This window comes from Mycothermus thermophilus (assembly GCF_041956435.1).
Source record: "Mycothermus thermophilus strain CBS 625.91 unplaced genomic scaffold VTJ04scaffold_5, whole genome shotgun sequence".
NCBI lineage: Eukaryota > Fungi > Ascomycota > Sordariomycetes > Sordariales > Chaetomiaceae > Mycothermus > Mycothermus thermophilus.
Genome location: NW_027191431.1, coordinates 2,560,380 through 2,580,069, shown reverse-complemented (window position 1 = coordinate 2,580,069; position 19,690 = coordinate 2,560,380). Strand labels below are relative to the sequence as shown.

The following is a 19,690-nucleotide window of genomic DNA, read 5'->3' as shown; positions in this document are numbered from 1 at the left end:
TCTTTCCGTAGGCTTTGTTTGTACGAGCACATAGGTCACGAGCCAAACGAAGGAGTGGAGGTGGCGGTGCAACCCGCCCTGGGTCAGGTTGGGATGAGACGATGGATGGGATGGGTTGATTGTTCCCATCCGTTCCATGGACATATGTCCCTAAGGAGGTAGGTATGTGCCGGATGTGTGTGTATGACGAGGTGTTGTGTTTCGTTGCGCTGCAGATGGAGGGAAGTTTGAGATGGCAAGGGGTGGCTCTCTGACTGAGTGTGTTTGTTTGTGTCTGGTGGTTGCTTCTGGTTCTTCTTGGGGTTTGTTTGGGCTACCTGTGGAGTACTACAGAGCATGCTGGAGCAAGATGAGGTAGTTGATGAGGTGAGATGGGAAGATGATCTAAGGTCGCCAACATCTAGGTTGGGCACCAGAAGCAACTAAGTTTTTTTCCATCTTCGGAAAACGGGGATGATGTTGTGGGACATGGTCGGTTGTTGATACCTCTTGAGTGCTATATCCTTGACCAGACGTTGGAGTTATTGCATGTCAATGCACATGCGAAGGTGGAAGTGAGTTGTTCATCGGAAACATTGAAACATGTGCTGAGCTGCTGGTGGATCCTGGTTCAGGTCGCAACGAGAGTCTGGACCTGACTTTCCAGCGAAAAGCCTACCGAAGAACTTTGCAGGCTGTCTCCAGGGTCCCGTCTTGGTCGCAGCACCTGGCAGGCGGGAAGACCCACTGCAACCCCAAGAGCCAAAGTGGAACATTCCCCCCTTTTGGAGCACCCCCTTCCATTAAAATGCCGTCGTCGTCAAGCGGACTCGCCGGGGACCACCGACCACACCTCACTTGCTGGACCTGCATTGGTTGATTTGGTTGACTCCAGATTCCAAGGTTGCAAGTTTCCACGGCATCTCTTCTTCCTCCATCCCTTCCGCTTCCCGACCAACCGACTGACTGCCCGACACACCGAAGGACCAAGGACTGAAGGACCAAACATCAACCACCAAAGAAGCACTCTTCCAGATTGTTTCTTCTTTTCTTGTCCTTGTTTTCCTCTCTCCCAATTTTGTTTCTTTCCATCCATACATCCCTGGACAGCCGCCCTCTCTGACTGTCCATGTGGATGCATCGCTCGTTTTGTTGTTCTGCTTCCTGATCCTGGTCGTCGCAGACCTCGCCCCTTTCACTGTCATTTCACCTTATTGCCGTCTCTTGATTTCTCCCCGCCATATTAGTACCATTCTTTCGACACACAACACACACATACACACACACGCTCTACACGGCCTCGTCCGCGCCCGCGTCCGGGTACCGCATTCCTGCCGTCGTTTCGACTCCCGCTCTACGGTCTTTCCCGACTTGGAAGCGTTCTCTCTCCCTTGAAGAGCCAACCCAGACGGCGGCATCCCACAACCTTCCAAGATGGCTGGGTACGCACCAAATTCTCGAGCACCCGTCCTTCAGTCCTCGCGGCTAACACCACGTCCCCCTTCCAGCCTAGGATCCGCGTTCCGAAACTTCTGGCATACTATGACCAGCTATGACCGCCGTAAGCAACAGACCCGGCCTGACCACCACTGCCCCTTATCTCTCAGCTGACGATGCCAGATGCCACCCCCGACTCCCCATACCGCACCGGCCGCCACGTCCCCCTGGGCGCCAGGGAAGGCCTCGCCTCCATTACCACCGCCTCCGAGTCGCGCGCTGACATCACATCCCCCTACCACGACGAGACGGGCCGCCATTCCTCCTTCGATGTTGCCTCGCCCACCGGCTCGATGCCCTACTCCCCCGGCCTGAGATCCCAGGCCGCCCGCACCAGCGACGGCTTCGAGATGCAGAGTCCGACCGGCGAGATCCCCATGCAGTCCTTCCGCGACGGCGCCCCGCCACCCCCGCCGGTTTCAGCCTCGTGGAGGAAGATCGACGCGTGGGCAGAGGAGAACTATCCCGAGCTGTTCGACCAGCTGTGCGAGGGATGCACCGTTAACGATTTGAACGAGTTGGAACACCAACTCGACTGCTCCTTGCCGCAGGATGTTCGGGATTCTCTGCAGATCCATGACGGCCAAGAACGCGGCGGTAATCCAACAGGTATCATCTTCAGCCATATGCTCCTCGATTGTGAGGAGATTGTGCAGGAGTGGGAGAACTGGCGCAAGGTGAACCAGGACGTCCTGCAGGCTGAGCCGAGATTCCCCAGGATGTCGACCGCTCCGACAAAATCCGCCGAGGGCAGCAGCAGCCAGGCCTCGACGTCGTCCGCCGCCGCGTCATCAAGCTCAGCCCCGACCTCGCCCCGGAACGCCAACTGGAGGCAAGAACTGCTGGCCCGCCAGGACAGCGTCCCGCCAGGCGCCATCCAGAAGGCGTACGCGCATCCCCGGTGGATCCCACTCGTGCGCGACTGGGGCGGAAACAACCTGGCCGTCGACCTCGCGCCGGGGCCCAAGGGCCACTGGGGCCAGGTGATTTTGTTCGGCCGCGACTACGACACCAAGTACGTGGTTGCACGGTCGTGGGCGGCGTTCCTGGCCATCGTGGCCGACGACCTCAACAGCGGGCGGTGGTTTGTGGATGAGGACACGGGCGAGCTGAAGCTGCGCGAGTTCAAGCAGGCGCGCGTCGAGCCCGCCTACTTTGATATCCTCCGCTGGAGGATGGACCAGAAATACGGCCGCACCGCCGCCAAGCGCCGGTCCATGGCCCCCGGCGGTCCGGGTGTTTCGCGCAGCGCGCCCAACTCCCCCTACGTCAATCCCACCTTGGAACCCCCTGCCGAACACCGCGGCCGGTCGATGCACAGGCCCGGCGTCATCTCGCCCATGCCGAGCCCCATTAGGCCTGGGTACGGCAAATCTCCCTTGGCACGCGTGGCGGAGGAAACGACCTCGTCGACCCCGGCTTCGCCGTCCTCTGGTTCTGCTTCTTCTGGCACTTTGGCTAAGCCCGGCGAGAAGTTGGTTGAGGTGGACACGCCACGCCCGAGCCACGAGGAGAGCAAAGAGTCGGCGCCCAGGCTGGCGGCGCTCACAAATGGCGAGGCTGCGGCTGAGTCGAAGCCTGCTGAGGCTGCGGCTGAGTCGAAGCCTGCTGAGGCTGCGGCTGCGGCTGCGGCTACGGCTACGGCTGGTGATGGTGAAGAGGATAAGTCGGAGAAGACGGAGAAGGAGGAGAAGGCGGATAAGGAGGACAAGGCGGAGACGACAACATCACCGACGACAGCTACGAGCACGAGCGCCGCGGCCAACGGGAAGTCAATTTCCGACGTCGAGGAGGGCATGAAGACGATTGAGATCTGATTTGAAGCCGAGGAGATAGAAACGATGACGACTACTAGAAAAAAAGGGGTGAAGGATTGTAATCAACGATGCTCAACGTGCGACGACCTACCAGAACCGCCACTGCTACTACTAGTCTGCAACAACATGTCTAGGCAAGACTAGACGAGACTAGACAGGACAAGGCGGCGGGCGTCGCCACCACCTGCACCATCCCCACCACCATACGACAGACACGCGAATACACAGACGGGTTCCCTTGTTCGGTTTCTCTTTCGGAGAACTCACATCACTTTCCATCTTCGGCACCTTTGTGATTCTGTTTTCGCACACACACACACAACTACTCCTTTTACTGCTACTACTACTACTACAAGATCATTGCGTGGGGAGAATCGGGGTTGGTTGTAGTAAGGGGGAGGGGGAAACTCTTTTCCTTTTTTGTTTCCTGGCTTGGCTTGGCTGGATTGATCGAAGGATGGATGGATGGAGGGTTGGAATGGATGGGCGTTGATGGCGTCGTCGCTGTTTCTTCTGCGTTGTTTTGCCCGTTGCGTTGTTGAGAATTGTTGGTCGCTTACTCTTGGTTTTGTGTTGTCTAGAAGCTGAAAGCGGTTGGCCGCTGGGGTTGGAGGAGCCGAGATACCTACCTTACCTAGGTCACTCAACTTCCGGGCTGCCTGGGTAGGCTTACCTTATTCCCGGCCAGCCAGCTGACTCGCTGGCTGGTTTAATCTACCCACCTACCTACCTACCTACCTACCTACCTATCTACCTTGCCTCCCTGCCTGCCTACTTACCTGGTTGCGGTGATTATCTCCGGTTCGGCACACCTAAGGTAGGCTGTGCTAGAGAGGGATGGACAGGACGAGTCCAGGGCATTGAGTGGGAGAACGGGCCCTGGTGGATGGACGTATGGACGGATGGACGGATTGATGGGTGGGGTTGTGGGGCTGGCGAGGCGGTTCGAGGCTCGAGGTCGTTTTGGGTTCTTTGTGTATAGTAACTGGTGACCACCTACCTACCTAGCTGAGCTTTACTTAATCTGGGCTCTTTTGTGGCCGTTGGGTTTTAATTGTGGATCTGGGGTTGTTTGACTTGGCTGTTTTGCTGTGTTGATGATTGATGGTTGAGGGTAATGAGGTTAGTACCTCAGGTAGTTGCTTCAAGGGAGGACGAGGTTTGGAGGGCCGGGTTGGGTTGGTGGTGGTGGTGCTCCGTAGAGGTGAGGACTGGGGAAGGGGAGGAAGGGATTGAGAAGCATTTCTCAAGAAAATAACATAATGTACGTGGAGTTTAGCTCTGGATGCCGTTGACTTGGGGTCGGAATGGTATTCGAAGCGGTGATCACGTGAAAGTCCTCTCTGTTGTGTTGTTGTTCATCCCCTGAAACAATCTGGAATGTCGTGCCAAGCTGACTGCGCGGCACCCGGTCTTGGCAATCATCATCATCCATCAATCCACCTTCGCTTGGCCTGGTCCACCAGGCAGGCCGTACGGAAGGCTGGAGTGGGTCCACGGCTGCGGCTGGGGTGGGTGCTGCCCACTGAAGCTCCAGCCGGCCGACTGCCCCGTTGCGCCAACGCAACATCCCGTCAGTCGTCATCATTGTCATCGGCCAGGCTGCCTGAGCTCTGCAACTGTTTACCTACCTACCTACGAGACACATCCGAGATATCTTGCAACGACGACTCGGCGGGGGACGATTAGCGGCGATTGGACAACATTGGTTTGAGAGGCGGAAGACGACACATCATCGTACCTACCGTCTGTCTTTGCTGCGAGGCTCCGATTCTCCGTCGATAGCATCAGCATCATCAGCATCATCACCGCTGCCGCCTCGGTTGATTCGAACAAGCCGCCGGAACGATCCGAAATCGACCTGCGATTTTGTGCGCGCAGAACCGATACGACGGGAAACAGCATCAACCCAGATACCTACCTGACCGAACGACGTCCTCGTCCTGAACGACTCCCCAACCTCTCCCCACCAACACCACCACCCGGCCACATCCAACCATGGAAGAAGACCGCCTTTGGAAATTCCGCCGGCCCGAGTGGCTCAACAGCGTCTGGGCGCGGAGCGCCGGCGTCTACGCTGCGGGCGGCCTGTTCTCGCTCGCCTTCTACGTCCTGCTCGACGCCGCCGTCTGGTCCAAATCCGCGCGCAACGCGTCCGACCTGCACGTCGGCTTCGTCGACTGGCTGCCCTTTATCTTTTCGAGCCTGGGCATGCTGATCATCAACTCGGTCGAAAAAGCGCGCCTCTCGGCCGATGCCTACGCATACTCGGGCTCGGCGGTCGCGTGGAAGGCGCGCGTCGTGCTGTTCCTCGGGTTCGCGGCGCTCGCGGGCGGGATGGCGGGCGGCGTGACGGTGTGTGTGCTGCGCTACGTCGTGCCCGGGGTGCCGTTCCCGGCGTTGGGGATGGGGGTGGAGAATGTGGTGGCGAATGGGTTGGTTGGGTTGAGGTGAGTTCTTTCCTGTCTTCTTTTCGTTGAGGAATTGGTTGAGTATGTGATACTGACGGGTCTGTTTTTTGATCAACAGCTCGGTCGTCCTCTGGGTCAGCCAGAACATGGAGGACGAGTATGCCTACAACCTCGCTCTGTGAGCGTGAACTACCTGGGTGTGTTGCTTTCCTCGGTGAGAGGAAAATAAACTGTTTTGGACCGAACTGGTTGGAATCAGCTAGTGCTGCGGAACGAAGAGAAGATAACGCAATGTATTTCCAAGGATTGGGTTTGCTAGGGACTTCAGGGGTGGGCATGGAAGGGAGGAGGTGGGCGGTTTGGTTTTCTTGTCTCTGGGCGTTTTGTTTTGGAGTATTATCCGCGCAAGTCGAGTTGCGAGTCCTCGCCTTGTATGATACTAGGTGCTCAGACTACTTTGCCGTCACTGACTGTTGCAAATGTGTGTCCGTTGCCTTCTGGCTTCGTCGGTCTACACGACTATAACCAGTCGGTTTGTTTCCGCCAGAGTGTATTTGAACCGATGGAACGACTCACGGGCACCGTCATGAAGCTTGGAGTCTTTTTGTCAAGACACCACAAACATCGCTAAGGACAACACCTCTTGTTCAGGCACAGAGTCGTTGCTTTTGGACTCTCCTTGCTATGCGTACGTAGGTAGCCAAGTCTACATGGCGAACAGGTCCTTAAGCAACCTAGGTTGCAGTATAGAGCTTTGATCAAGGTTAAGGAACCAAAATGCTGTCCTGTTTCTTGCCCACGAGATAAACCCAAATAACCACCGGTCTTATCACCATGTCTCGATATTGACGGTGGCGGAGATGCTTTAACCTCTGGCGCTCCTTGCATCTTGTTGTTTGACTCAACGGAATAGCTGAGAGAGGAATCTCTTTGACCAGTCATCATCACCCAGGACGATACTTGACCTTTTAAGCTTCCTGGCTCCTCATTGTACCTCACTGCATATGTTTATAAGGAGATAGTGTGGTGATCATTGTCGAAAGGAGCTAATGCTCCTGTGCTAGGCCGCTGATGGCGAGAAGATAGCATAAGGTGACGTTGGCATCCTGATACTGCAGACAATTTTGGGCACAAAAGGATATCCCCGGGTGCTTATATATGCATTGGTCAACGTGCTAGACCAAGCCCAGTTTGTCTCTCTGATGGCGAGAGGGGGGTGGTATTCGTTTTGGGGTTGCTAAATAGATCTACTTCTGGCAACCCAGTGTGGGAAACTGTATCTTCCAAGCTGTATCATATTCACATTCGTCTTCTGAAAATTCTAGAGTATTAATGTGGAACCAGGGGTCCTCGAGTCAAAAGGCTGTGTACTGGTTTTTTCACCCAGCCCGCGAGGGTACGGGTTTCGTGTAGTTTATATAGACGGACAAATACAACTACTCTTCAACTCAGTGGCCGTTCCTCATATCACCTGCGTGACTTGAGTCCACGGATTCTACTTGTTGAGTTCTCAAGATTCCTCGTTGTGATCTCGGATACTAAAGGCCTTTTTGTATCCGAGAATCCCAAACTGGGCTGCTAAATCGGTCGGAATGTCATTGTCCGACTTTTCCATGTCTCCTGCAGAAGCTTAATACGGAAGAACGGCTCTTCTTCAGTCAGGGTTGGTGTAACTCGGATTGGTAAGCAAACACTCAAATGGGAACTCGGAACTGATGAGGTCAAGGTCCGAGTTCCTGGATGAGCATGAGCTCCAAACAAGCGCGCAACAGAGTAAAGTGAAGACCTGTTCCTGGAACGCTGCTTGAGGAGAAAGATATCACGGATAAAATACCAACGTCAACCTGCTCTGGGACGGTGTGGTGCATAAATAGATCATATCAACCCAAATCAGCACGACTAAGCCACGAAAGCAACGCGTCTCCCTCTTTCTCCCTTTGGGAGTCGGCATGAGAAGCTGGAAGCTTGTCTAGTGGATGACTGCCTGCATTAGCTGGTCATGGACGAATCTGTCGAGGTACAGACGAGATGGGGGGCGGCCGTGAAACCGGAAGGGCACCCCACCACCAGAGATGGGCGATCTGGGTTGCCAAAACGGCTGGCGGATTATTGGCTCAAGACAGGAACGTCGGCTTCATCCGCCATGACGTTACTGCCCACATGCTGGTATGAGCTGTTGTTGTTTCTTCAGCTACTCTGAACGAGAGCCGAAGATTGCCGGTCCCAATCAGGAGTCAAGTCGTCATGAGGTGACACGCAGCTGGAGATGAAGAGGACACCAAGAGATCTGGCGTCAAGTTCCAGAATCAGGTCCCGAGATGCTTTGAATGGATACCGGGCCTCGCCGCCCAACTTCTGAGAAGAGTTTACCGCTGGGGCAAAATTGCCCGTTTGAAATCTGTCGACCTTCTGGGCCCTGGCAATTGGACGACCTTGCATTTCACTCAGGGGGAACAGGTCTTGGACCCGATACCGGGCTCCCGACCGCCATGCGGCGCGTGTTTGGCCTGTGGAAGCCCAATACTCCGTATGATGATCAACAAACGGGGATTGCTGGAACTGTGTTTGGGAGCTGGGCGAACGACGTCAGGATTTTCAGGTCAGCTGGTCGTCCATCTGGAGTTGCCTTGCCACTAGGTAATTTACCCCCCTTGCGAATCGGGCGAAGAAGTGGACGGCCCGACCGTCGTCACCGGCCGATCATCAGAGGGGAGGCTCCGCAACCGCCGTGTTGTCGGGTCCGACCCGGACATGAAGACGATGGATGGGGGGTTGTATTTGAAACTGTGCTGTCTGGAGAGGGCTTCCACACGGCAACGAGACACGGGCAGGGAATTGGAAAACATAAATAATTCATTTCGTGACAGCAAGCGCCCCAAGAATCCAAGCCTTCTCGAAAAGTGCACCATGACTTCCAAATTCCAGCGTTTCCCGTGATCGCTTGTCCCGTTCCATCGTCCCTCCCCGGTCCCAAACAGACAGATGCTGCATGTGGAGCGAGGGGCAGGTGACCAATGCAACAATGGGTCTCCAACGGGGCGGGGCGACAAAGAGATGGATGGGAAGGTCCACTCCCGTCATCCAGCGTCATGCCTGGAACCTGAAGCCACCCAACCACAGCCTGGCAAGCTCTTGATCAACCAAAGACCTGCCGGAGCTTGGCCCTAGCGACCGCCACCTGCGACGGTGGGAAGATTTGGGGGGTACCTAACTCACGTTTGATAACGTCACTCGCAGCTCAAGTGACTCGGCACGGGATCTGAAAGGTCTTCTTTGCCTTCACTGCCCGCGTAACGTCATTGCCCTGACACTCGGGACTGGGCTCAGAACTGGGCTCGGGACGAGGGGGTAATGAAATGTCAGCCGCAACATCAGACAGCCCACTTTCAGGTCGGTGACACCATTTGGGCAGGGCAACAATGAACCTGAGATGGAAGCTCTTCTTGACAGCACCTGCCCAATGGAAGTATTGACAGCGGATAGAGCTGGGATTGAGATGGAAAGAAAGACCTGACAACCACTGGACCTCACTGCACCGGGCAGGAGCAATCAAGGCGTCTGAATTTTGGCGGCTCAACTTAGAATCTGGAAATTGAGAGACACTGGGACTTGGGCCTATTCCCGCGGCTTGGCTCATTGTCAACCAGGTACATAGCTTACAACAGCAGGTGCTGACAGTGCTGCCAATTTTGTATTCTATCACAACGTTTCCGTGAAGCTGATGAGGTCGAGTCTCGAACAAAACCACGCGGCCCGAGCCCAGCCAGCGTTCCTCATCAACGTGTACGTCTACCCACCGCCCAACCCGCCCACTAGACGGAAGCTTATTACCAACCTCCATTCAGGAACCCTGCCACCATGCACCTCATGGCTCCAGCTAACCTCGAAGCCTCCACTCCCGTGACAAACGGTCTCGAAAGAGACCCCGCTATTTGCTCCCCTTGAGTCGCCAATAATAGCGGATCTTCAGATCTCAACCATCTACGGCGGCGGAAGCCGCCAAAGCTTCTGCAAACAATCCCTCGACCGTTGGCGCGGCGGCCTGGCCTCGTGGAAGAGAGTTAGATGAACTCGAAGAACCTTGACAAGTGCGTGTGTGTGTGTGTGTCTCTGTGTGTGTCTGCCTCGTTCGAGATGTTTGGTCCTCGATTTCCAAAACCACGGTACTGCACGCCTTCGGGGCTCGGCGGGCAGCCACCCCGCACACCTCATCTCATCACCGATACACCGAGCTGCCCGAAACGTTCACCTACCTATGACAAGTGCTCTGGTCGAAGCAGAGGAAAAGAGGATCCTGGAACCAGCGAGCGGTCTTCATGCCCTGTCTCTTCGGGTTCCATGTGTTCTGGGCAAAAAAAGAACCCTTGTCCTCCTCCCCTTTCCCGGTCTCCTAACCCCTCACCTGGCCTGCTGTGGTTGGCTGGGGATATCGTACAGACACGCCAAGGCTCATGCCCATCTGACCTCACCAGATGCGCGAGGTGCAGACAACAGAGAGGAGCAACAGCAGCAGGGTCGGGTGTCGTTGGAAGGTGGCATGGCGCTGGCAATTGGATGGTGTGTCGCGCCGAAGCTATTGTCTGCCAGAGCCCGGTGCTGTTGGTAGAGGATTGATGTATTGTTGCTGCTGCGGCCGCCGCTACTGCTGGTGCTGGCCAGCTGTTGGCCATGCTCGTATTGCTGCTGTGGTTATGATGGCTGTCTGTCATTTACGTCAAAGCATTGACGGCTCGTTGCTTTAGCATGATGAACCAGAGTGGAAGCTTGTATTGTTCCTGATAACTAAGCTGTTACCATACATCTCATCCCATTCATCCGACATCCATCCATCCACCCATCCACGACGTTGGTCCCTGGCTGGCTTGGTCTGAACCATCCCCTCCAGCCGGGATCCTCGTTTGGCCCAGCTCCGATGACACCCTTGGGCAATGCCTCTCTGCTCTTTATGTGTCGGATGGTTCCTTTGAAGACCACCGCCCGAAGCGTGTCTTGTACATGCGTACATGCGTACAGTGTCTAGCTTCCATTCTCCTAGCCCTTCCAGACGTCGAGTTCTCAGTTGGGCTGCTTCAACGCCGGTCGGCTTCCCATACACTAGATGCTCTGGGCCTTCGTGACCCTTGCCTCCATGCTACCGGGAGGCGTCCAGTTGCTTGCTGTCATCGCCAGGCTGCCCTTGTGAGTGGCGACCTGGACACCACAGTCGACCACAGTGTGCAGGTGCCCTGTCAGCCACAGGTTCCCCGCCGTCACTTCATTAGCTGGAGCGCCCGCCCCTCCAAAACCAGAAAGCAAAACCTCCCGTCCAGTCCAACAAACACAGCCGGGCATGGCAGAGTAGCGCTCCTCAGACAAAACTTGTTGTTGGACTGGGCCTCGAAAAATCATAAGGTACCTCCTACCGAACCCTTACACACCTGAAGCTTGCATCTGAACTTCGACTCTTTTTCTTCCATCCTCATCTTCGACGCGCGGATCAGTCCACGGCCTGAAGCCTCCAGTTTTGCATTCTGCAGTCTGCATTCTGCATTCTGCGGCTGTTTCCTGGCCACCTCAGGTCCCTGCCTCCTGCACCCTTTTCCCAAACAACCCGACCTTAGCACCTACAACTGGAACCTACCTACCGCATCGACCTTCATGGTCCCCACCCCCGGCGTCGCGACCGCTTTCCGCTTTGCACCTCGCTTTCCTCGACCCATCACACGACCACTGACTCTGGAGTCCGGTGTCCAGTGACTCAACGGGTTTCCCAGGTGCCATCGCGAAGCCTGCCTTACCTCGACCTGCACGTAGGCGCATACCAGGTACGCTACATCCATACAATCCAGCTTCGCAGCTTGCACCCAACCCGCGAAGCTCACCACCACCCAAAACAAGCCAAACCCACCAGAGACGAGAGACAGAGAGTTCCCCTCTTCCCTCGCCGCAGCCAATCCAACCTGTCGCAGCCCGCCCGCTGCAATCAGCTCTCCCCTCCCCGCCCAGGGTTTTTCCAGTCTGCGCCGCCAAGTGCATCGCTTCAGAGAACCCTCAACGCACCACCACTTACCGTAACCCGACCGACCCCCGGCATCGGGCGACAAAGCCGCCTGCAACCCAAACCGAAGCCCGAGACTTTGTTGAAAATCAATCAATTCGATCTCTCCTAGTCTCCCCAGCATCACCGACCACGCTGGACCCGACCGTGGAGCCCAGCGACGAAACTCCGTCCCGCTCCCCCAACTCCCGACATCTTTGTTGCCCAACACGGCACCCACCGACCCCGTCGCCGTTTATCGCTCGTCGCGCCCCTCGGCGTCTCCAGCAGCAGCAGCAGCACCACCGTTTGTCCGTCTCCCCAAGGTAGCACCGACTGCGTTCCTGGGAAACCATGGCGGCAAATAGGCCAGCTGCCTTCAACAACCTGCGGATGGGAGGTGAGGTCTCACGCTTTTGCTTTGCTCTGCTCCTTCTTCGCTCGTTCCTGTCTTCCTCGTACACATTGCATTGCCTACCACGCACAATACAATCGCACAAACACTCGCAGCCGAATTCCCCTCGCACCGGCCACCGGCCATCCGCGTCGGGAACCGGCCCTGCGATACCCCGTTGCTGCCAGGGGGCGGGGTCGACGAGAAAGTTGGACAGAAACAATGATGCTAACGGTTTCGCGATGCAGAGGTGGTCCGCGAGAAGGTACAAGATGGCATCACGGGCGAAACGCGCGAGTTGCAGTACACTCAGTGTAAGATTGTGGGCAACGGCTCGTTTGGTGTCGTGTTCCAGACGAAGCTCGCTCCCAATAACGAGGATGCGGCCATCAAGCGTGTCTTGCAGGATAAGCGCTTCAAGAATCGAGAACTGCAGATCATGAGGATCGTCCGCCATCCCAACATTGTCCAGCTCAAGGCCTTCTATTACTCCAACGGCGAGCGCGTAAGCTGGTTTTCCATCTCCTCCTCTCACTCACTCACGTGTCGCGATGCGGGGTTGCAGCTGCTAACCATGGCCGCGTTTGTTGTTCATGTCCACAGAAAGATGAGGTTTACCTGAACCTTGTCCAAGAATTCGTCCCGGAGACCGTTTATAGGGCCTCACGCTTCTTCAATAAGATGAAGACAACCATGCCGATCCTGGAAGTCAAGCTCTACATCTACCAGCTCTTCCGTGCTCTGGCATACATCCACTCACAAGGCATTTGCCACCGCGACATCAAGCCCCAGAACCTGCTCTTGGACCCGGCCACCGGCGTCCTGAAGCTCTGCGATTTTGGCAGTGCAAAGATTCTGGTTGAGAACGAGCCCAATGTGTCGTACATATGCTCTCGATACTACCGCGCCCCCGAGTTGATCTTTGGGGCCACCAACTACACCACCAAGATTGGTATGTGCTCATGGGATGCCTACCGGACGCCGCCGGTGTTTGGTGGCGTCATTTCCTCCCCTTCAGCGTCAAACATGGGAGAAACGGGCTGACCGGGGGTTGATGTTTTGTGTGTTTTGACAGATGTCTGGTCTACCGGTTGCGTCATGGCCGAGTTGATGTTGGGACAGCCGCTCTTCCCCGGCGAGTCAGGTATCGACCAGCTCGTCGAGATTATCAAGGTCCTGGGTACCCCGACGAGGGAGCAGATAAGGACCATGAACCCCAATTACATGGAGCACAAGTTCCCCCAGATCAAGCCGCACCCCTTCAACAAGGTGTTCCGCAAGGCCGATCAGAATGCCATCGACCTGATCTCTAAGTTGCTCGAGTACACCCCAACCCAACGTCTCGCCGCCATCAATGCCATGGTGCACCCCTTCTTCGACGAGCTCCGCGATCCCAACACCAAGCTCCCGGATTCGAGGCACGGCACGGGAGAGCTGCGCGACTTGCCGCCGCTGTTCAACTTTTCGCGTCATGGTACGGCAGCTTCTTTTTCTGGTCACTTTGCCTTTCATCCACCCTTCCCTGCCTTTCAGTGACCCTTGCAATTTTGGACGCAACCGTTTCGACCATGCTGACAACATGCCCGCTTCACAGAACTGTCGATAGCCCCAGAACTCAACCACCAGCTGGTTCCACCTCATATGGTTCCGGTTCTCGCGGCTCAGGGTCTCGACATTGACAACTTCACACCCATGACGAAGCAGGAAATGATGGCGAAGCTAGATTGAGCCGACCAGCCTTGGTGAAAAAAAAAAATCGGTTTCCGCCAAGTTTTACGGTCATCTCACACACGCACACATTGTCGGGCTATGTTTTGGGCAGTTCATGCTGTGTACGTTGCCAACCAGCAGAGCAGAGAGAGAGTATCATCTCGAGAGATTCCAGCCGGGAGGCAGGCAAAGCGACTGGTTTTGTTCTTGCTGTTGTTAGTCTCGCGCGCGCGCTTTTCCCTCCTATCCAATCCTATCCTATGTGGTAGTGGTGATGATGACAAGAAAAAAAACAAGAACACACAAAACAAGGGAATTGTCCGTTTGGGATATACCCAGCGCCAACAGCATCAGTGATGATTGATGGCGATGGATGGAAACAAGATAGCAGCGAAACCTTTGGTGTGGAGAATGGGGAATGGGAAAGGCCAAGATGGAAATAGAATAGGGTTCAACAACAAGAGGGTACCTCACTGCAAAGGGTAAGGGTAAGGGAGCGATGATTTGATTTTGCCCGTCCATCTCTCTTCCTCCCTCTCTCTCTCTTTCTCTTTCTCTTCGTTGTGGATGTGTTTTTTTCCCTCCAGATTTTATGTCCGGCGGCGGTTGGTTGGTTGGTTGGTGGGTGGGTGGGTTTCGGGGGGACATGGCTGATAGGGAGCGAAAGAAACCGTTGTCTACTTGCCATCCTTGAGAGAGTGCGTGTGGGGGAGATGTGATGGGTACCTGAGGTATGATGATGTTGATGGTTGATGTTGACGGACGGATGGGTTGGTGGAAGGAAGGGTGAGAATGTGGAGATAGGTAGGTTTCTTTTCTTTAAAAGGGAAAGGATTCTTTCTCCTTCTTCTTCTTCTTCTTCTTCGGGGAATGGTGGGAAGGCATTGGACGGGAAGGGAAGGGAAGGAAGGAAAGGGAAGGAAGAAGAGTGGATGGATGGGGCGAAGAGGTCATTGTTCTCTTGGTGTCTTTTTCTCTCTTTTCTTTTTCGTTTTTTCTTCTTCTTCAACAAGACCATGCAAATCAATCAATCAATCAGTCAATTCGAGAGAGATCAGTCAGTCAGTCAGCGTCTGCGCGCGCACAGTCTTGGTTAATCCTTCACTTGGTCGGGAAGATAAGACAGACACACGCACGCCCGCGCGCGCTCGTGCGTGTGTGTGTGGGTTGTGGACTGTACGGAAGCAGATGGATGGGAGATGGGATGTAGGTAGGTAGGTAGGCCGTTCAGGGATTGTGAGTTCATTGGGGGAATGAGTGATTGAAGGCGGGAATGAATGGAAGGGAGGGAAGAGTTTCGTGGATGGGATGGACGGTATACCAAGTACCTGACCTAGGTACCTTTTGGTCAGATAGTTTTTACCAGGTGCTTACTGCGTACTTAAGCTAGGCTCAGGCTATGGAAGAGGTTCCAGGTTGTCTGGTCTGCTTGGTTCTGGTGGGTTCAGTTGGGCTGGGCTACCTCAGGTAGGTAGCGAAGTGTGTGGATTGTGATTATGGTTACCTATGGTTTGTAGGTACTAGTTTGTACATAGTTCGTGTGGTGCGAGAGTGGGAATAGGACCTAGTACTAGTAGTAGTAGTAGTAGGAGGAGGAGGAGGAGGAGGAGTAGGAGTGGGAAATACCAGTTTTTCTGAGGGAGACTCGTGTCATGTCAGCTCACGACAGTTCATGCTGGATATCCTGGATGTCAAGTTGTGTTGTACGTAGTATTTGTTTGTGGTGGTGGTGGTGATGGTGGTGGTGGTGGTGGTGGTGGTGTTGATGTGTTGTGCTGTTCTGCTGTTTCTGTGTGTGAAGTTGTGAATGACCATGAACAAGTGAACGAGGGTGCGAGTTGTTGGAGTAAGTCAGTATGGGTGGTTTGTACAGGTTCGTCTCTGAGTTCTTATTGTTGATGGATGCTATCGCTTTTTGAACTAGAGTCTTGCATTATGAGGTTTCCTTCTTCTGATCTGGTTTTCTGTTCCTCCTTTTCTTTTCAAGACTCTTCTGGAAATTACATTACCAGGGATAATGGAGGAGTGTTTGCTCTTGGAGTAGTACTTGGGTTGTGCTTGGATCAAGTCTTGATATTTGACATGATGGTGGTGTTGCAGCCTCCATTGCTCCAGGCCGGGGTTCCGTCTGATGAAGTCAGCGACGGGACCTGGCGCACGTTCCAGTGGATGGTCTTGGCCACCGCAGGGGCAGACGCGGCTCTCGGGTCCAAGACCCACCCAAAGTCGCGCTTGGCAGTCGCAACTTTCCCGGCAACAGTTTGGGAAGGCTGTGGTTTGCTTGCGGCTGTCAACTTTCTTCCAGGACCGGAAATTCAACAAACCAAACCGTCCGACAACCAACTTTCGCGGTTCCACAACCAACACCCACCGACCGCCACCATTTCTTCCTCTTTCATCGCCATCTCACCGACATCCTGTTGATTCACCAGAGTAATTCGACCCGCGATTTATCGCCAATTGCTGTTGCGTTCGCGCGCGACCTCGGCAACCAGAAACCATGGCCGACTACGACCGGAGAGGATACGGCGGTGGGAGCAGCTACAATCCGAGGAAGCGTCGCTATCGTGGTGAGTGGCTTTTCTGTCACTTTTCGGTCGTTTGGTTGGGTCTGGAAGTGTGTATTGGTCGATGGTCCGAGAGCTGGGAGAAAACAAACAAGCCCTCTGCCACCATGACAAGCCTGGATAAATCGATGACCTCTCCATTGACCCAACTCCAACCCGGGAAACAAGTCAACAAGCAAACTAACACCCATCTCCCACACTTTAGATGATGACGACCGCGACTACCGCAGCGGCGGCGGCCGTCGCCGCTTCGACGGACCCCCTCCACACGTGCGCGTGCGCAAGCAGCTGATCGCCATCGCCGAAAACCCCATGCGCCCCTGGCATGAAGAGGTGGCCAGCATCGCCAACCTGTTTACCGACAATTGGGACGACGAACTTCTGCGCGGCAACTTTGTCGACCTGGTTCTGCAGCTGGCCGTCGAGCAGCCGCTCAAGACGCCCTTCATCGCCGCCGTGGTGCTGGTTGCCAACGCGGCGCGCCCCGAGGTGGTGGATATGTTGCTGGCAAAGCTGGCGGCGAGGATCGAGGAGAAGCTTACCGAGGGATTGTGGAGGGATGTCAAGTTGTATCTGAAGCTGTTGGCGTGCCTCCAGAGCTGCCTGGAGGGCGAGGGTGTTTTCCCCGTGCTGGAAGAGTTGTTTGCGAAGGCGGGTGACTTGCAGATGGCCAGCTCGGAAGATGTGAGTTTTCCTGTTGATGTGATGGTTGGGAGCGTGGCGTTGCTGACCATGCGCAGACGATTGGCATTGAGATTGTCAAAATCATCCTCCTCACAGTGCCATACGTTATGGTCGCGGCACCGGGGAAATGGACGCAAAAGGCCGCCGACCTTATGGAGAAGACCGAGATCATCGCCTCAGAATCCCACCCGCTGCACCCTCTCGTCGAACCCTATCACCCCGAAGCCGGTGACGAAATCCCGCTCCAGTGCCAGAGCCTCATCGGCCTGCTCCAGACTCAGCTGCAGAACGAGGCCAATAACGGCTGGGCGCTTTCCTGCCTGCCGCGGCCGTGGGAGTTCCCCGTGTCCGAGGTCGAGTTGCGCTCCAAGCTCGAAGACGCCCCGAAGCATGCCGTTCCGCCCATCAAGATTCCGCAGACCGTCGTTGCCGGCCCCCGGCCGTTGTTCCCGGAGGTCTACTTCTCCGTTTACGCCAACCAGGAGGTTGAGTCGGTGCCACCGCTGACCACTGCTGCCTCGTCCCTCATCCGCGATGCCCTGCTGGACACCATCAATGTCTTGGACTACAACCGCAACGTGACGGCGCGCCACCTGATCGACCTGGACTGCTACTTCAGCCCGCGCACTTTCGCCCCGCGCGCCACTCCCTTCGACAAGCTGCGCGATATCGAGCCGCCCAAGTCGACGTGGAAGCCCGAGGACGTGGCCGTTGATGCCGTCTTCTCGCAGCTCTTCCAGCTGCCGGCTCCAGAGCACAAGCTGGTCTACTATCATTCTGTCCTCACCGAGGCATGCAAACTGGCTCCGGCGGCCATCGCTCCGAGTTTAGGGCGTGCCATCCGCTACCTCTACCGGAACTCGCCGCGCATGGACCTCGAGCTGGCCTACCGCTTCCTGGACTGGTTTACGCACCATCTGAGCAACTTCGGCTTCACGTGGAAGTGGACGGAGTGGGTGGATGACGTCTACCTGCCGGACGTTCATCCGCGCAAGGCGTTTATCAACGGTGCCATCGACAAAGAAATCCGGCTGAGTTTCGCGCAGCGCATCAAGAACACCCTGCCCGAGCCTTACAAGGAGCTGATCAACCCGGACAAGGAGAAGGACTCGCCCGATTTCAAGTTTGATAATGATGGTGAGTTGTCCTGCTCTGTTTGTAGTAACCGCATTTTCCTAACTGCGTTAGATACCCCCTTCGCTGCTGAGGGTCGTGAAATTGCTGCACTCCTCAAGCGCAAGGCTCCCGACGAGGAGATCGACGCCGTCATCCAGCGCATCCAGTCCCAGGCCATCGACCGGGACATGGACGCGCTCGTGGCCAGCACAGACGTGTTTGTGACGTGCGTCCTGCACATCGGCAACAAGACGCTGTCGCACGTGCTCGCCGCCATCGAGCGCACCAAGGACCGCCTCGCCGACGCCGGCGCCGCCTCGGATGCCGCCCGCACCCAGATCATCACGGCCACCATGGCCTACTGGTCCGCCCACCCGGGCGTGGCGCTCTACATCATCGAGAAGCTGCTCAACTACAGCATCCTCACCCCGCAGACGGTTATCCAGTGGGCCCTGACGGGCCTCGCGGGCCGCACCAAGGGCGAGGCCCTCGCCACGACCCACATCTACGAAATGGTCTTCAACACGGTCGTCAAAGTCACGGGCCGCGTGCGCCAGCTCGCGTCACGCCCTGCCGCGGCTGCGGGTGATACGGATGATTCAGAGACGCGCGAGCGCGAGGTGGGCGCCATGCGGGAGCTGTTTGCGGCCATCAAGAATGCGCTTGCCGCGTGGGAGTCCTCGACCGCGGATACCGCCATGGCGGATGGCGGACCCGAGGACGGCGGTGAGGATGCTGAGTCGAGACGACGGATGGTGAAGCGCTGGGCCGAGAGGTGGCTGCGGGTGTTTGATCGGAGGAAGACGGTTGAGGAGGCGTTTTTGGTGGAGGCGGAGAGGGAGAGGCAGAGGAGGAAGGAGAGGGAGGAAGAAGAGGCGAGAAGGAAGGCGGAAGAGGAGGAGAAGAAGGTGGGTGAGGGGGATGTGGAGGTTCCTGATGCTGCGTAGATGCTAGATGACGGGACGGTGCAGAGAAGAGAAGAAGGGGTGGGTAGGTGGGTTGTAGAAGGGGTTGTTGCTCAGCTCTTTCTTCCTAGCTAAGTAGTTGCCCTAGGAGGCTTGGTTCTGATTTGACTTGGCGGGGTTTCTTGCTCGCGGGAAAGGAAGAAAGGAAAAATAGGAAGAAACGATTAAGCGGCATCCATCTTCGATGGTGCCTGTGGATTAAGGGGATGGGCGTCTTTAAGCTACGGAGGTAATATCATATCATCTTGCTTTACTTACGAATACTTGTTACGTCGGGCGCGTGCCTCTTTCATATCACATCATAACTATCCTAGAAAAATACAAAATAGAGGATATGAAATTCGGCGAGTGTTAATACAACAGAAGAAAACTACACTGCTGCTTGGATTGGATCATATCGTTAGCGAGTATGAGGTATAATGGATGGTAGACCAGAGATTACATAACCAGGCGCTTCCCTGAACACATATATACAACCCGGAACTTCCCATGGAGGAGAGCCCTGTTGGTTATCATTTCGCTTTATCCTCTCTT

The 19,690-nt window shown here is 55.6% G+C and overlaps 10 protein-coding genes across 10 annotated transcripts; 7 read left to right on the top strand and 3 right to left on the bottom strand.

Annotated features, from left to right (window-relative positions):
• Positions 1-336: 336 nt before the first annotated feature.
• Positions 337-1,374, top strand: VTJ04DRAFT_8003 (uncharacterized protein; the record flags this gene model as incomplete). The annotated part of the gene is made up of 2 exons (XM_069366393.1): positions 337-366; positions 964-1,374. 2 exons carry the CDS (start codon positions 337-339, stop codon positions 1,372-1,374), a joined length of 441 nt encoding a protein of 146 aa, XP_069217331.1.
• A 39-nt stretch (positions 1,375-1,413) lies between these two features.
• Positions 1,414-3,293, top strand: VTJ04DRAFT_8002 (uncharacterized protein; the record flags this gene model as incomplete). The annotated part of the gene is made up of 3 exons (XM_069366392.1): positions 1,414-1,421; positions 1,488-1,540; positions 1,600-3,293. 3 exons carry the CDS (start codon positions 1,414-1,416, stop codon positions 3,291-3,293), a joined length of 1,755 nt encoding a protein of 584 aa, XP_069217330.1.
• Positions 3,294-3,317: 24 nt separating this feature from the next.
• VTJ04DRAFT_8001 (uncharacterized protein) lies at positions 3,318-3,589 on the top strand (the record flags this gene model as incomplete). The annotated part of the gene is made up of 2 exons (XM_069366391.1): positions 3,318-3,407; positions 3,452-3,589. 2 exons carry the CDS (start codon positions 3,318-3,320, stop codon positions 3,587-3,589), a joined length of 228 nt encoding a protein of 75 aa, XP_069217329.1.
• Positions 3,590-3,650: 61 nt separating this feature from the next.
• On the bottom strand, positions 3,651-5,198 carry VTJ04DRAFT_8000 (uncharacterized protein; the record flags this gene model as incomplete). Its single annotated transcript, XM_069366390.1, has 3 exons — positions 3,651-3,918; positions 4,073-4,225; positions 4,933-5,198. 3 exons carry the CDS (start codon positions 5,196-5,198, stop codon positions 3,651-3,653), a joined length of 687 nt encoding a protein of 228 aa, XP_069217328.1.
• Positions 5,199-5,291: 93 nt separating this feature from the next.
• VTJ04DRAFT_7999 (uncharacterized protein) lies at positions 5,292-5,886 on the top strand (the record flags this gene model as incomplete). Its single annotated transcript, XM_069366386.1, has 2 exons — positions 5,292-5,743; positions 5,823-5,886. 2 exons carry the CDS (start codon positions 5,292-5,294, stop codon positions 5,884-5,886), a joined length of 516 nt encoding a protein of 171 aa, XP_069217327.1.
• Positions 5,887-7,891: 2,005 nt separating this feature from the next.
• On the bottom strand, positions 7,892-8,457 carry VTJ04DRAFT_7998 (uncharacterized protein; the record flags this gene model as incomplete). The annotated part of the gene is made up of 2 exons (XM_069366385.1): positions 7,892-8,276; positions 8,351-8,457. The coding sequence occupies 2 exons, from the start codon at positions 8,455-8,457 to the stop codon at positions 7,892-7,894; spliced, it is 492 nt and encodes a 163-aa protein (XP_069217326.1).
• A 2,345-nt stretch (positions 8,458-10,802) lies between these two features.
• On the top strand, positions 10,803-12,050 carry VTJ04DRAFT_7997 (uncharacterized protein; the record flags this gene model as incomplete). The annotated part of the gene is made up of 4 exons (XM_069366384.1): positions 10,803-10,882; positions 11,128-11,431; positions 11,498-11,508; positions 11,582-12,050. The coding sequence occupies 4 exons, from the start codon at positions 10,803-10,805 to the stop codon at positions 12,048-12,050; spliced, it is 864 nt and encodes a 287-aa protein (XP_069217325.1).
• Positions 12,051-12,074: 24 nt separating this feature from the next.
• Positions 12,075-13,842, top strand: VTJ04DRAFT_7996 (uncharacterized protein; the record flags this gene model as incomplete). The annotated part of the gene is made up of 5 exons (XM_069366383.1): positions 12,075-12,120; positions 12,363-12,619; positions 12,718-13,066; positions 13,190-13,588; positions 13,709-13,842. 5 exons carry the CDS (start codon positions 12,075-12,077, stop codon positions 13,840-13,842), a joined length of 1,185 nt encoding a protein of 394 aa, XP_069217324.1.
• Positions 13,843-13,937: 95 nt separating this feature from the next.
• On the bottom strand, positions 13,938-14,842 carry VTJ04DRAFT_7995 (uncharacterized protein; the record flags this gene model as incomplete). Its single annotated transcript, XM_069366382.1, has 3 exons — positions 13,938-14,082; positions 14,129-14,474; positions 14,551-14,842. The coding sequence occupies 3 exons, from the start codon at positions 14,840-14,842 to the stop codon at positions 13,938-13,940; spliced, it is 783 nt and encodes a 260-aa protein (XP_069217323.1).
• Positions 14,843-16,324: 1,482 nt separating this feature from the next.
• VTJ04DRAFT_7994 (uncharacterized protein) lies at positions 16,325-19,138 on the top strand (the record flags this gene model as incomplete). Its single annotated transcript, XM_069366381.1, has 4 exons — positions 16,325-16,394; positions 16,597-17,075; positions 17,132-18,212; positions 18,264-19,138. 4 exons carry the CDS (start codon positions 16,325-16,327, stop codon positions 19,136-19,138), a joined length of 2,505 nt encoding a protein of 834 aa, XP_069217322.1.
• Between the last annotated feature and the right edge of the window lie 552 nt (positions 19,139-19,690).